This window comes from Sarcophilus harrisii, chromosome 3 (genome assembly GCF_902635505.1).
Source record: "Sarcophilus harrisii chromosome 3, mSarHar1.11, whole genome shotgun sequence".
Classification (NCBI taxonomy): Eukaryota; Metazoa; Chordata; class Mammalia; order Dasyuromorphia; family Dasyuridae; genus Sarcophilus; species Sarcophilus harrisii.
Window position 1 is genome coordinate 364828736 of NC_045428.1, and position 16795 is coordinate 364845530.

The following is a 16795-nucleotide window of genomic DNA, read 5'->3' on the forward strand; positions in this document are numbered from 1 at the left end:
GGGCTTCCAAGCCATCTAGTTCAATCTCATTTTAAGTTTGAAAACTGAATCCTTGGGAAGTTAAAGGACTTGACCAAAGTCACAAAAGTACAAAATGTGAAAGATAGGTTTTGGACTTATGTCCTCTGACTCTAGAGTCAGTACTCTTACTACTATTTCATCAAAAGGTCTATCACTAGAAAAACCAACTGCTATTTTATACAATATAAGATGTTAGAGAAGCAGTAGCTCAGAGATCACCTAATTTAGGATTTTTTTTTGATATTTTTTAATGTCATGGATCCCTTTAGCAGTCTGTTGAAGCCAATGAACTACTTAGAGTGTTTTTGAATATGTATTAAATATATATTTGAATATACATGAATACATATTTAAAAAGTGTGTAAGAATATTATGGCATAACAACACCATAGCAATAAAAGATTATGTAATGATCAGCTGTGATGGACTTGGCTCTTTTCAACAGTGAGGTGATTCAAGGAAATTTTAATAGCTTTGTGATAGAAAGTGCTATCCACACCCAGAGCAAGAATTATGGAGACTGAATGTGGATCAAAGCATACACTTTTTACCTTTTTTGCTGTTGTTTGTTTGTTTGCTTGCTTGTTTTTTTCAAAGGGGAAACCCTTTTGATCTGGTTTTTTTTGTGTGTGTAGCATGACAAATATGGAAACATATTTTGAAGAATTGCACATGTATAACCTATATTGGATTGCTTGCTGTCTATAGGAGGGATTGGGGGGAAGGGAGGGGAAAAATTTGGAACATAAGATTCTGCAAAGGTGAATGTTGACAACTATCTATGTATGTATTTGGAAAAATACAAAAGCTATTTTAAAAAAGGTATAAAAAAAATCAACAGAGAAAGCAACGGTAGGCAAAAAAGTAGGTAGCCAAAAGTGTTATGGACTGCAGAGGTCAAATAAGATGAAAAAGAGAGAGAGATAAGAAATGATCAGCAGGATGATTTCAGAAAGGCCTGGAGAAACTTACATGAACTGATGCTGAGTGAAATGAGCAGGATCAGGAGATCATTATGTACTTCAACAATAATACTATATGATGATCAATTCTGATGGACGTGGCCATCTTCAACAATGAGATGAACCAAATCAGTTCCAATAAAGCAGTAATGAACTTAACCAGCTACACCCAGGGAAAGAACTCTGGGAGATGACTAAGAACCATTACATTGAATTCCCAATCCCTCTATTTTTGCCTGCCTGCATTTTTGATTTCCTTCACAGGTTAATTGTACACTATTTCAAAGTCCGATTCTTTTTTTTTTTTTTTCAGCAAAATAACTGTATGGACATGTATACATATATTGTATTTAACTTATACTCTAACATATTTAACATGAATTGGTCATCCTGCCATCTGGAGGAAGGGGTGGGGGAAGGAGGGGAAAAGTTGGAACAAAAGGTCTTGCAATTGTCAATGCTGAAAAAATACTCATGCATATATCTTGTAAATAAAAAGGTATAAAAAAAAAAGAAAAAAGAAAGAGACAGAGAGACACAGAAAAAGACACACACACAGAGAAAGGGGAGAGAGAAAGAGAAAGAGAGGGGGAAAAGGAGAGACAGAGAGACAGACAGAGAGAGAGAGAGAGAGAGAGAGAGAGAGAGAGAGAGAGAGAGAGAGAGAATTTATTAATCATTTATATGTACCAAAAAGAATAATAGCTTTCATCACACTAAATGTTCCTTCTCTAATTTAGATTACAATCCTTGTCAAAAATTATGTCACTAGGCGATAAAGTCCCAAAAGCTTTGGTGCATTGTTATTATTGTGGATTCAGGTTTCACATCAATTATCTTCTGTCCTTTCTTTGAAAATGTACTCATTTTGCCATGGTATAAGCTTTCTTTTTCTTTTCTCCCTACTTACCTTGCTGTCTTTTCTATTGCTGTGACCTTTTTTGGAATGCCTAACCTGATTCTGAAACTTTTGATTACTCATCTTGAAGCCATGACCTCCATTCTCTACACTCATTCCAGTCTCCCAGAATCTGCTTTATTCACCTGTGTGACATTTCTTCCCAAGCACCTTTTGCTCAGTCCATTCTGGGCATGCACTCTGAGCCCATCCCATTTTGGGAGAATAAAATATTTTCATTTTTATCACAAGTGACAAATCTTCTTGATTTAAGGAGAAACCAGCTTCCCTACCTGCTTTGAGAGCCAAATACTACTAGAGATGGCAGCATTATTGTTAATAATGATACTTAACATGACTTCCTGGGGAACTCTGGTTGAATTTAGTGACAGAATCACTGATGCTTTTGCACATTTCCCCAACAGGTTCATCTCCAGAGCTACATAAAACAGATGAATTTGGCCAATCACACTCAGGTGACAGGATTTCTCCTCTTGGGTCTCTCCCAAGCATGGGTGCTCCGGATTTTCTTCTTTGTGCTGTTTCTCATTGTATACTTGTTGACAGTCATGGGGAACCTGCTCATTGTGGCCATTGTATCCTCTGACCCTCACCTGCACACAACCATGTATTTTCTCCTAGCCAACCTCTCCTTCCTTGACTTCTGCTACTCTTCTATCACTTCCCCCCGAATGCTAGCTGACCTGCTCTCTGGGAACCCAACCATCTCCTTTGGGGGCTGCCTTACACAGCTCTTTTTTTTCCACTTCATTGGGGGCATCAAAATCTTTCTACTCACAGTCATGGCGTATGATCGCTATGTTGCCATCTCCCAACCACTACGCTACCCTCTCATTATGAATCAGGGAGTTTGTGGACTCTTTATGGCAGGCTCCTGGGTGGGAGGCTTTGTCCACTCAATAGTTCAAATTGCCCTGACTGTTCAGCTCCCATTTTGTGGACCCAACAAATTAGACAACTTCTACTGTGATGTGCCCCAGCTGATCAAGCTGGCTTGCACAGATACTTTTGTACTGGAGCTGCTAATGGTCTCCAACAATGGTCTGGTCACTTTGATGTGCTTCCTGATACTCTTGGGATCCTACACAGCTCTTCTTATCATGCTTCGGAGCCATTCCCGGGAGGGCCAGAGCAAAGCATTGTCCACCTGTGCCTCCCACATTGCTGTGGTGACCCTGATCTTTGTTCCTTGTATCTATATTTATGCCCGGCCCTTTCGGACTTTCCCTATGGACAAAGCAGTCTCTATTCTGTACACCATGGTTACCCCCATGCTCAATCCTGCAATCTATACCCTGAGGAACAAGGAAGTGATTGAAGCCATGAAGAAATTATGGAGGCGGTACATATTCATATGGGGGAAACAAGAACAATAAATCAGCAGCTTTTAGTGGGAAGATGTATTTGAGAATAATCAGTGTCTAAAGGATGTTTTTTAGATTAAAAAAGCCTCTGAAATAGCTAGACTACATTGCTCATCGTTTTTCTATGTTCCTGGGATGGTTCAATTTCAGACATGTGAAAAAAAAATCTGATATGCACTTTTAGACTGGCTAAAACTTGCAATCATGGGTAAGGGATGCTATCCCTGAGGTTTAAAGCAGATATATATATATATATATATATATATATATATATATATATATAGTCATTATAGACATCTTGATCTATATCTCAGCAAGGATTGAAAAGGGGTTAATAATGTAAGGTCTGAGATCTGCTTTTGATACCTCGCTCTTCTTCAGATATTTTGAGATTGAATTTCTTGATATTTTTCAAATTATATCCATGGATCCTCTTGGTATATATGTATGTGTATGTGTGTGCATTAGTTATTTTTCTTTTCTTATTTTTAGTGCCATTTTATTTGCCTAAAGAAGTACATCTTGGCTTATAATGTTAAAATCTAAATTCAGTAACTCTTCTGTCCTTGTTAGTGAAAAGAGTTTATTATAAAAATCTTAACATGAGTTTCATCCCTTTCCTTCTCAAACAGCTAGGTGCCACAAGGTATTAAGAGCTGGACCTGGAGTCAGTAAATTCCAATCCAGTCTCAGACACCTATTAGCTGTGTGACTTTAGGCAAGTCACTTAACTTCTGCTTCAATTTCCTCTATTGTGAAATGTAAATATAACAGTACCTACCTCATAGGGTTGCTGTGAAGATTAAATGAGATCAAATGAAATATTTGTAAAGTGCTTAGTCCTTTACCTGGCACCCAATTTGCTTGCTTCTTTTTATTCCTCTCACCCTTTTTCATCAAATCATCATCATATATACTTGTAAACCCATATCTGAGAACTGTATTATGAAATGGTTACATTGAACTTAGTTTGTAAGTCAAGATAATTGTTCTTGTTTTTCTTTATATTATGTATATCTATGTGTGTGTGTTCATGTAAATGTAAAATACATATTTATATACATAAATGTATATTCACACAAATGTACTTAAATATGTATAGATAAATATCTATAATTAATTATAAGGCAAACCAATGTAAAAATTTATTGTAAGGAAAACCTAGTTGGCTAATGGAAGAAATGCTGTCAACCAATCTCTCCCTGCTATGCCTCATAATGAAAATAAAACTTCTTTATGATCTTTATCCTAAATTTATCATAACTTTTTTCCTCATGACAGTTTTGATGTATTGACTGGGAAATCCAAAATATATATCAAGTGAAGAAAAGTTGTTAACTCTATTCTTGCCTAAAGCATTTGTGTGTCCCTCCTGTTTTTTTTAAAGAGGTCATTTTCTATTTTCATTTTCTATATTCTTTTCTATTTTGGCTGATTCTGAGAGGAATTCTATAAAGAAAAATCTATTTAACAAACTCTATGAAACACCCATATGACTTCTAAGCTTAATTGTAGGAGGGCTTGCTTGAATTCTCTGTATTATCTATCTCTAAATATATATATATATATATATATATATATATATGTATATATACTGGCAACCTTTTCCAAGTTTCCAGTCTGTTGTTTCTGAAACCAATGAACAATAAAAAGACTCCAAACTCTCTTTGAGAGAGTAAAATCATGACTCCATAAAAAACAAGATGAGATTTTTTAATGTAGTTCTTCAAGACAATCTAGTACAATTTATCTGAATGGTTATCTGGATGGTTAAATTGGAAATTAAAGTTTTGAATATTTGCAGCCAAACCTGAGTGTTTCAAAATAAGCCCATGTATGGAAAGAGTCGGGAGTACTCATGGTTTATTGTTTTACAAAGCATCTATATTTAATGTGGCTGGCTGTCAGAAACTAGAAGCTGGTTCAATTAAGCTCTACATCATTTTTCAAAAAAACAAGACTTGAGCTGATATTTCTCTACAGTGACCAAGGAATATTTCTTTGGAAATTTTTTGTTTTACTTTAAAGATGTACCTGTAAGATTGTGAATAAATATGTTAGCTGGGCAAGGATTTTGACTACTAACCATAAAAACACAAGGTATAACTCTGAAATTGAAAAGTGAACAGCTTCAGAGTCAAATTAGTCTAGGTCTGACCATCTCTAATGACAATCCAATCCAAAAAAATTCAATAACATTTATTAAGGCCTTAACGTGTAGCAAGCACTGTGCTAAGTGCTGAAAATGCCATTAATAAAAAGAAACTTTCTTCCCTCAAGGAACTTGCAGTATAATGGGGGAGACAATACACAAAAGAACATTAAAAATGTAAATGTAATAATGAATGAAATAGACAATCTTGATATCTGACAATATAATTGCTATATCAAGTAATATTTTTTTTATTGTTTAGTTGTATTCAGCTGTCTCTGACTTTTTGGGGGTAGGGGGTACAAAGATACTGGAGTGTTTTACAATTTCCTTCTCTGGCTTCATTAGATGAAGAAACTGGGGAAAATATGATTAAAATGACTTGATGAGGATCACACAGCTAGTAAGCAGTTAAGGTCAGTTTTGAACTGGCAAAAATGAATTTTCTTGATTCCAGGCTTAGTACTCTATCCATTGTACTGCTGAGTAACTGAGTAGTAGGGTTGGGATTATATGTACCTTATATAATAGCTTCTTTTAATCTTAAAATGAATCTATAGGAAAAAATATATAAAGGCAAAATAATGCAATCCATTAGAACTAAAAATATTTAGAATTATTAGACGGATCTATTTTACATTAAATTAATCCATAATAAATTGTTTACACAAAGCCAAAATTACCATTCACCAATATATCAAGTATACAATCTTCAGAAATTGTTAAAAATAATGAACTAGTCCACCACTTTTGCTCCTTTGAGTATAATAAGTTTTTCAGTTGCTTTAAGAAAGTGATATTGAGTATTGACAGCTTTCATTTTCAGGCCAAGAATCTCCACATTTGATCCATCTATTGCTAAAAACCTGCTGAAAGAGACTATATATAAACATCAAGGCTTTCAATCTTGGACCACAGCTGTCACTTCAAGATTTTTGTGCTTCTAAAGGTTGATACTGAAACTGAAGAATGGAGTGATTTTGCTGATAATTTCTCCCCTGTCCAGAAACACCTTATAAACCTTACAACTTTTGTGATGAAATGTCATTTTTTTTTCAAATTAGCAAGAACCTTTCTGGTCGTGGGTGATCCCATAATGTTCTAGATAAAATGCTACAGTATCATTGTTCTTTTTTGTGATTATTTATTTTTACTCTTGGTTTCTGCTCTGGAATATATTATGAAAGAGAGATGGGATATCATGAGAGAAGAAAGGATAATATAAGAATCTTAGGAAGAAAAAAATTAGCTTTAAGGTTTTAGAAAAACTTGTATGAATTTAATGGGTACAAAATATGGATAATTTAATGATTGTCATTTATTATGTTACAACTATGAACATACTGGCATTCATGTTCACTTCAAAGATAATTGTAATCCACCTTCATTGTAAGCCTTGAAATTTAACTGTGGGAGATGGCATTTCTTGTGGGCATAGACTTCAATACTTTTTCTTACTTTGGTGTTGACACAAAGGGTTTATGTTGACATATTAGCATTCTGCCATGTAAGAAGAAATGCCAACAGGTGCTTACAGGCAGTCTTGCCTAGTATCTCCAAATGTTGGATAGTTTGTAATGTTCAGATCCAAACCCGAAAGAACATCTGAAAGTTGTCACAATTATTTTCTTTTTCCACCTTAGATTCCTCTAATCATTAAGTGTCTAAGTTTTAGTGATACTGAGTATCTTTGAATCCATAGTGATGGGTTTACCAGGATGAAAAATATTTCTTGTAAAAGTAAGAATTATTTTCTAAATTGCTGAATGTCTAAATGCTCAAGGATGTTGATATGGGATGTTAAACACAAAAAAGCAATGTAGCAGGTGCATCTTAGTCCATGGACCAGGTTAGAAGCCAGTAAAGGCCCTAACTAATTTTAAGATCCCCTTTGCTCCATTCTCCCCTTAGAGCCTAGGGAAGTAGTCTTGAAGCATTTCATAAATACTAAGTATTCCAGTGTAAAAAAATATTAAATAAGAAGCTTTCAGTGGATATTAAACTATTTTCTATAGCTACAATAGCTTTTAGAAACTGAGACTAGTTTGGACAGATTAAAAGCAAAAATTGGAAGTTCAGACCATAAACAAGCTTTGACACTGGTGTTCTTTGTATGTGTGCATGGGTGGTTTGCACAGGAGAAAATTTCAGCAGTCTATAACCATTTTCCTGGCAATGGTCTGGCAGTACAGAACCTCACGCTCGTATAAATCATTTAATGTTCTGTAAACCTATGTAGCACTGTTTTTCACTCTTTTGCCATTGTTATTAAAACCATTCAAGAACTCTTCTTGTCTCTTCAGTTCACATATTATTGTGCTTATAAGTACAAGAGAGGGGGACTATTGTCAGACGAAATACACAGTAGATCTCTCAAATAATTGAGACAAAGTTTGTCATTGAAGGGATATAGTTTGAACAAAGTATATGAACCTCTATATCCAAACCACTGAATTAAGATTTTCATAATAAATTTTTATTATTGCTTATATTTTATTATGCTTTTAACATAGCATAATAATAGCTTTTATTATGCTTATAACAATGACAAATAATATCATAAGGGGTTACAAACTTATATCTAAGAGTTATGTACTTTATTCTTATCAAACTTTAAACTTTATCAAACAATGTTGAATAAAACATTATTTATTTGTATTGAATAACAGTTTGTGATTCAGTACAACTTCCCTTAATTTTTCACTTTTTTGCTTTATGCTTATAAAAGAAACCAATATAAATTATTGGAAACTGCTTTCAAAGAGAATGTAACCACCAGGATTTTCAACTGGCCAGTCACTGGGGCAATTTGTTGAATTTTAGGGGAAGGGAGACAGAATTGCTAATCTTGTACATGGCTGGATTGGGGTAGGTGTGCCTAAAACAGGGATTCTGTTTTGTCTGCCAGTACATTATTATATAGTTATAGATAAATTTTTAATGTGAGCATTTACACTTTAGAAATCAAGCTTTGATTTATTGGTTTTTTGATTGTTTAGACTTTAGAAAGTGAAAAAAATGTGAATTGAATTTAATAATGTATGTGAATGAATTTTTCCTAAGAACCAGATTATTAAACATTTATTAGCACATTTCTGTATAGCTCTATAAACATTTCTTGAGTTCAGGAAGAGTACAGTTGAAGTTCAAGGAATGAAAATTGAAAGTCTTAGAACATGAAAGAAGATAATGATGATTACTGGCATTTGTATACCACTTTTAGTTTTGCCAAGAGCTTTATACCCATTTATTCCTTTAATCTCACATCCCTGATTTTTGTTGTTCAATTATTTTTCAGTTATGTCTGACTCTTTGTCACCCAATATGAAGATTTATTAGCAAAGATCTTGGAGCAATTTGCCATTTCCTTCTCCAAATGAGGAAACTGAGGCAAACAGAGTTAAGTAACTTGCTCAGGGTCATACAGATAGTAAGTATCTGAGGTCAGATTTGAACTCAGGAAGATAAGTTGCTGGCTTCAGACCAGACCCTTTATCCATTGTGTCACCTGCTGCCCCCACACCTCTGGTCACAGCAGTCTAAAAATCTAGTCCTTTTCTATAACCTGTACGTATAGCTCTCATCTCCAAGTATTATGATCTTGGGAAGGAACACTTTTTCTCCATGTAACTTGCATTATAGAACTAAGTGCTTTTATAGCTTAGAGGTAATCTGTGCATACATAGGACTTTACATATACAGGATTTTGTTACCACAATGATGTAGGGCTCAAAGCCTCATTCAGTGGGGAGAGGGATGGTAATCTATGTATGAATTGCATCTTCTAAAAGTCTGTATACTAGTTCCAGAAGATAAATCAACTTCCCAAGATGGGGCACCAAAGCTCTAGGTATAGAGAGTTCAAAAAGTATTGGTTAAGAATGTGTCTGAGAAGTATATCATAAATATTGGATGTGCAGGCTGCCAAGGGAGGGAAGCCAAAGACTGAAGAAGAAAGGTGATTAAGAGAGAGAGCCATGATTGGTGACTGAGACCAAGGCTATGGGGCCAGAGGCTGGCATAGGAGCATTCTGACTAGACGCCAGGAGAGAAACAGTGTAGGGAGAATCATGGAACCACCTGAGAAAAAAGCAGCAGAGAAACAAGAAGCTTTAGTGCATCAGATTGTTAGTGCCTTCTCTGAGGAGGCATAAAAGGCTATAAGTTACACACCAAAGAGTGAGTTTACATTCCTTTTTCTTTGTCCCACTGTGTTGAGGATATAGGACTTATGAATAGAGTTTTGGATCTGCAGCCTTACTTGAAGGTTTGGGACTTGTCAGATTTGGTTGGCATGAATGCTTACTACTTGACTTTTTTACTGTTTGGCTGTGGTGTTTGATTACAAGTTTTTTCTGTTTTGAATCTCTGAATATGTTGGTTTGGTGTATAAGTGGAAATAGGCAATTGGTGATAGTGGGGAGGAGTGTTCATGAACTATGGTGTTGAAATATATGAAAGACCCAAGGCCATGAACTGCAAAGGGACACACTAAGACAGTTTGGATAATCATATTCCCCCCCCCCCCCCCAGCTGGATCATTACCCTTTGTACTGGACCTGCAGAATCTATATAGTAGGCTCTAAGAGAGCGAATCCACTTAAGTTTCAAACTGTCTCCTTGGGCCTGTTATCTTGATTGAAGACTGACTTTCCCCCCTCCCTCCCTCCCTCCTTCTTTTCCTTCCTTCCTTTCTTTTCTTCCTTCCTTCCTTCCTTCCTTCCTTCCTTCCTTCCTTCCTTCCTTCCTTCCTTCCTTCCTTCCTTTCCTTCCTTCCTTCCTTCCTTCCTTCCTTCCTTCATTCTTTCCTTTCTTTTCTTCCTTCCTTCCTTCCTTTCTTCCTTCCTTCCTTCCTTCCTTCCTTCCTTCCTTCCTTCCTTCCTTTCCTTCCTTCCTTCTTTTCTTGCTTTCTTCCTTCTTTCCTTCCTCCCTCCCTCCCTCCCTCTTTCTTTCCTTCTCTTCTCTTTCCTCCCTTCCTCCTTTCCTTCTTCCCTCCCTCTTTCCTTCCCTCCTTCTTCCCTTCCTCTTTCTTCCTCCCTCCCTCCCTCCCTCCCTTCCTTTTTTGTCCCTCTGTCCTTCCCTCCTTCCTTTCCTTCTTTCTTTCTTCCTTCTTTCCCTTCCTTCCTCCTTCCCTCCCTCCCTCCCTCCCTCCTTTCCTTCTTTCCTTCCTTTCTCCCTCCCTTCCTCCTTCCTTCCTTTTGTTCTTCCCTCCCTCCCTCCTTCCTTTCTTTTGTTCTTCCCTCCCTCTTTCCCTCTCTCCCTCCTTTCTTCCCCCTTCCTTCTCTCCTTCCCTCCCTCTCTCCCTCCCTCCCTTCCTTCCTTCCTTCTTTCCTTCCTTCCTTCTTTCTTTTCTTCCTTTCTTCCTTCTTCTCTTCCTCCATTCTTTCTTTTCCCTCTCTTCATTTCATTCATGCATTCATTCTTAGATTTAAAGAGCTTTTATTTGCCATAATTGCTAATAAATTAATTAAATTCAATAAGCATTTAAGTATCTACTATGTGAAAGGCACTGGGCTACAAGTTGAAAAATGAAAACAAATGCTTTCTTCTTAAAAGTTTGTAAGATTTGCAAATCTCTCGCATATGTTTTCTTATTTGAAGCTCATAACAACTCTGAGAGGTTGGCATTATTGATCTTATGTCTACCATTTTGTAGATGAGGTAGAAATTGAGTTCAAGAAGTCAAATGACTTGCCCATAGTCAGAAATGACTCAGGCCATTCTGAGTCATTGTCTTGCATTTTTTCAACTTCCTTTCAGATGAGGCATTACTTTCCTATGAGTTATTCTTCTCACTTCACAAATGGGACTAGTGAAGCACAGAAAGATTTCCTGGTTCCTCTAATATCATGTTTTTGAAACTGTCAATTCTGTGTCATATATGGATGATAATATAATATCTAGTGGAACTTACTCTCTCATTTTATAAAGAAGTAAACTCATTCCCAGAGAAGGGAAATAACTTACCTTAGATCACAAAGCAATTAAGGGGAAGAACTGAGACTCAAATCCAAATCTTTTAATTTCAAGTTCAGTGCTTTTTCCATTATACTCTTTTACAATCTTTCCATTTTAAAGAAATAACTTACCTTTCATCATAAAGTAGCTAAGGGGAAGAACTGAGACTCAAATCCAAGTCTTCTAATTTCAAGTTCAGTGCTCTTTCCAATATACTATTTTACGGTCTTTCCATTTTAAAAATAACTCTGTTGATAGTATTTGCTATCCCTGTGTATGAGACGGATGAAAACACTCCTATGTTATCAAAGGTCTTTATCAGTATATATTCATGTAGGTCCTTATTTGACTTAACAAGATACAAGTAATCTATCACATTAGAAGTCTATCTTCCTTCTCAAAGATATGCTCTCTCTCTCTTTATTAGTCTCTTCATAATTTGGTACTTGTCAGTTTGTGCCACCTTATGGCATCACATAAGGCTTGCTTTACTTTGTCATTACGGAGGCTAAAAATGAAAGGATTAAGGAGTGGGGAAATGATGCAGTTCAGGGCAGAGACCCCTTTATTAAGGAGCATAGACTGAGCCTCTGATGTGCGTATATACAGGAAGATGGAGCTGCCATAGAATATGACCACAACGGTGAGGTGTGATGCACAGGTAGAAAAAGCTTTCTTTCTCTCAGTGCCTTTTGGGGTACGAAGGACAGTAGCAAGAATAAAGGCATACGAGCTAGAAGTCAATGCCAGTGATCCCAGTAGCAATGCTGTGGAAAGCACAAAAGCCACCAACTCAAGAAGTTGAGTATCCCCACAGGAGAGTCCCATAAGTGGCCAGCTATCACAGAAGAAGTGATCAATGCCATTTGGGCCACAGAAAGGCAGACTAGCCATGAGGATAGTAGGACAAAGGGTCCAGAGAAATCCAGCAAGCCAGGATGCCAACACTAGCCAAGTACAAATACGACCACTCATCAGTGTCTCATAGTGTAATGGACGACATATGGCCAGATAGCGGTCCAGAGACATGACAGCCAAGAGAAAGAAGTCTGTGGTTCCCAGAAGGAAATAAAAGTAGGACTGTATGATGCAGCCAGAAAAGGAGATAGTATAATCCTTAGTGAGGATACTGACTAGCATCTTAGGGACCACAACAGAAACCAGCATCAGTTCCAATAGGGATAAATTTCTCAGGAAGAAATACATCTGGGTGTGCAGGCGGTGGTCAGACCAACTGAGCATGATGATGACCAAGTTCCCCATGACTGTCACCACATATGTCACTAGGAGCCCCAGAAATAACATCAGCTGTAGGCTCCAGCTCTTAGGGAAACCCAGAAGCACAAATTCTGTTACATGGGTCCAGTTTTCTCGCTTCATCTCTAGTTATCTGCAGTAAAAAAGGGTATGGGAGAAGAATTGACATTTGGTGACAGATACTTATCCAATCCACTGTTACAAAGCATTAAAATATGTTAGTTTAAGTGTCTGATTTGTGACGTTTTTAGTACTTTTCTAAGAAACTTTTGGGGAAATCTTTTTGATTATCAAAAAACAGTTTTGGGAAAGTACCTCCATTTCTCTTCCTTATATTTTATATAATTGTGAGAAGACAAACACAAAATTTTCTTTTAATATCAAGCCAAACTCATAGTTAAAGGACCCATTATCAGAACTTTAGGTTGAAATTTTATCTTTTTCCAAACCAACCTGGTACCTATGCTGTTCCTATAGACATACAGTGAAAAAATGATGATAGATAACTTTGATTTCTTTTTTTTGAAATGGTCCATTATATCATTTGACCATTTATCAATTAAGGAATGACTTGAATTCTTATAAATTTGATTCAATTCTTTATATTGAAAAATTTGAAGCTTTTGAAAAATAAAGCCTTTATCAGAGAAACTTGTTTTAGAACCCTTTCTCCCCAGTTTCCTGCTTTCCTTCTAATCTTGGTTGCATTGGTTTTATTTGTACAAAACCTTCTTAATTTAATGTAATCAAAATTATCCATTTTATATCCCATAATACTATTTCTTATTTTCTCATAAATTTTCCATGTTCCCTAATTTGCTCATGATATGATCCTTTATTTCTAAATCATGTACTCATTTTGGCCTTATCTTGTTATATGCTGTGAGATGTTGGCGTATACCTAGTTTCTGCAAGTGTTTCCCACTTAACTCATGTGCAACTATTATTTCTGCCATTGTTTAGATTTATCTTTATTATGTGAAAAGTGTTTTGTGATTATGTATATAAAGTTCCTAAGTTTGTCTTGGCAGATAGACTCCCAAATATTTTATGTTATCAGAAATTATTCTAAATGGAATTTCTCTTTCAACTTGCCTTGTAGGATTTGGTTGGTAATGTATAGAAATGTTGGTGATTTATGTGGATTTATTTTATATCCCATAACTTTGCTCAAGTTAATTATTTCAACTAGTTTTAAAGTTAATTCTTTAGGATTTTCTAAATATACCATTATATTGTATGCAAAGAGTTATAGTTTTGCTTCTTCATTTCCCATTCTAATTACTTCAATTTTTTCTCATCTTATAGTAATAGCTAATATTTCCAGTAAAATATTACATAATATTGAATAATAGTGCTGATAATGGGCATCCTTGTTTCACCCCTGATCCTATTGGGAAGGATTTTACCTCATTTCCATTACAGATAATGTTTGCTGATGGTTTTAGGTAAATACTGCTGATCATTTTTAAGGAAAACGTTATTTATTCCTATGATTTTTTCATTTTTTGATAATATGTTGCTTACAAAACAAACAAAATAGAGATGTACAGTATATTCTCAAGCTAGCACAGTCTCTTGATAATTTAGAGGAAGTTCTTCCTCCCTCCTCTTTTCTCTCTCTCTCTCTCTCTCTCTCTCTCTCTCTCTCTCTCTCTCTCTCCCCTTGTAGTTTACTCCTTAGATGTCATACTTAAGGACCTTGTCTTAAACCCAAATCATTCTAGCTTTCCTCCCTTGGCCAACAATAGCTCCCAGGCCAAACCTCAGTTGCCCAGTGTTAGGGCCCTGATTAATATGAAGAAACTGGAGTCTAGGACTTGGTTGAGATCACAGATTATAAGCATCAGAAGTGAGATTTAAAATCAAGTTCTCCATTTCCAGAGGCAATACATTTTCCCTTTACCACATTGACCTCAGGACCTTTGACATCATTAAGACTAAATCCCCTATTTTACAGAAGAGGAAAACTGAGGGTCAGAGAGGTTAACACACATATACATCATTTCCCCCCAGAAATCATAATACCCAATAATTTTCAACCAGAAGGAGAAATATGAAAATTTTATCTAGTCTTATATTATAAAGTTCCCCAAACCTTTGACTACTTCAGAAAACTTTTCATGTCCTTCAGGTAAAATATAAAGCTGAGGCTTTGGTTCTTTCTATGTGTTTGGCCCCCATAAATGGGGAATCTCATTTACCAGATATTATGTGATTCTAAATCTAGAAAGATTTTTAAAGGTCACATTATGAACAATTATATTTTCATAAATGAAGAAATTCAAACCCAGAGAGGGAAAGTGACTTACTTGAGATAACACAGGAAGTTAATGGGAGAGCCAAGAAAAGAAGTCATGTCTCCTTGACTTTCAATTCAGTGTTGGTTTTTAAAATTTACTTCATTGTACCACATTGCTAAGTTGGCACTTTGAAAAAAAATACCATCCTTCCATGGTCTTTACAACTTAGAGAAGTCTATTAAAATTTGGCTGAAGGATGAATTAGGATTGAGGAGATTTGCTGAAGTATAAACTTGGACTGAAGAGAGGGATTAAGTTTGAAAAGTCAGATGGACTATCAAGTTGATTCACTTACCCAGCCTGCTGTCTCATTTTCCTAGGTTTCTTCTCATGGCCATTATAGAAGTTTCAACATCAGAGAATGTAGATAGCTCCATTACTCTGAAAAGAGTGCTCCAACCTGATAAAGGACTTGTTTTTCAAAAAAATATTGAACACAGCAACATCTGTGACAATAGCAATTCAAGTTTCTCCAATTTTGTAATACTAATACATTCACAATTTCATCAATTAAAATTTACCTCAATTTTTTTTTGGAGTTGGAATCCCAAAGGAACCTTGACCCATTAAACATGAACAGGTAATTAATCTCTTGGGGCTAGAGGGTGAGTATTGGCTGTGACTTTGGTGTTGCTGTAACTGCTTCCTTTGTGACCCAAAGCCAAAGGTATTTTGTTAATTCTATGTGTACATGTTGACTTCGATGATTTGGGTCTGGCAGTGACAAAACACAAATAGGGATAGTAATAGGAGGAGAAAAGATAACTTGTCTTGCCAGGGCTCATAAAGATTTTAGACATGTCTATATACACCCATCCATGGTCACCCATCATCACCAAGTCAAAGAAGGTAGAGTCAGTCCACTTTCTCATATATTTCTCAGGCAGTTCCTTGAATTTATTTAAATGGGCAGTGTTCCCTTAAATCATAGTATCTGAGCAAGTGACCACTCCTGATTTTCCCAACCCATTATACACACTATCAATATAGTCTCAAAGTAAACAAACCTATGGAATAAGGAAAAAAAAACAGTAAAAACTTTGAGGGAGTCTCTCTAATCAGCCTTTAAAATGATTGCTTGCTGATTACTGTTGAATTACCCTGTTTTAAGCATGATCTGCAAGAAACAATTTTATTTAATTTAACATATTCTTAATATGCAAGCATTTCAAGTTTAGAGAGAGAGACTAGTAAACTGGAATATATCTTCCATGTTCTCAAATATGGTTATATTCCCTAAAACAATTTAAAGTAACATATATAGGACTCTTGAAAGAAATGATCATAATATGTTAAATATATTTTAGGGTTAATGGTCAGAAACAATAGACACATCTTAATTATTTGACAATTCCCCTCAAGGACTGAAAGGTCATTTGTGGCAGGGATACTCTTTGATTCCAGTTCTCCTATGTCAGATTTCAACTCTTTTTATGTTACTTTAGTATCTGTGCAAATGTTCTCTTATGTATTTTTAGATGCACAAATATGTAAAAATAAGACTCTTACAATAAAATCTATACCTCCATCAATACATGCTTGGTGCTCAGAGCATAGTATCTGAAAATTGTCTGACTTGAACAGCATTAGGTTATAACATCTTATCCATCCAATTCAATTCAACAAACATTTAAGTGCCTATGTTGCGCCAGGCACTGGGCTAAGTGCTGGGGATCAAGTTAATAGAAAGAAAGATAGTCCATTCTCTTCACAAGCTTACCTTACAAAGAGAAACAAAAAGGAGGCATGGGAAAGCAGAATATCAAGGGACACTTGGTATAGGGACATCTTGATCCATGTAATTGAAAAAAGGGATGGTAGAAGATGCAAAGTAAAGTGCTATCATTTCTCTGACTCCT

At 35.8% G+C, this 16795-nt stretch overlaps 2 protein-coding genes across 2 annotated transcripts; one reads left to right on the plus strand and one right to left on the minus strand.

Annotated features, from left to right (window-relative positions):
• The first annotated feature begins 2287 nt into the window (after positions 1–2287).
• LOC100926738 (olfactory receptor 4D5) lies at positions 2288–3500 on the plus strand. The gene has a single exon (XM_003764101.2). It carries the CDS (start codon positions 2334–2336, stop codon positions 3276–3278), a length of 945 nt encoding a protein of 314 aa, XP_003764149.1. The 5' UTR covers positions 2288–2333; the 3' UTR covers positions 3279–3500.
• An 8308-nt stretch (positions 3501–11808) lies between these two features.
• LOC100931389 (olfactory receptor 6T1-like) lies at positions 11809–12756 on the minus strand. The gene has a single exon (XM_003764117.1). The coding sequence runs from the start codon at positions 12754–12756 to the stop codon at positions 11809–11811; it is 948 nt and encodes a 315-aa protein (XP_003764165.1).
• Positions 12757–16795: the final 4039 nt, after the last annotated feature.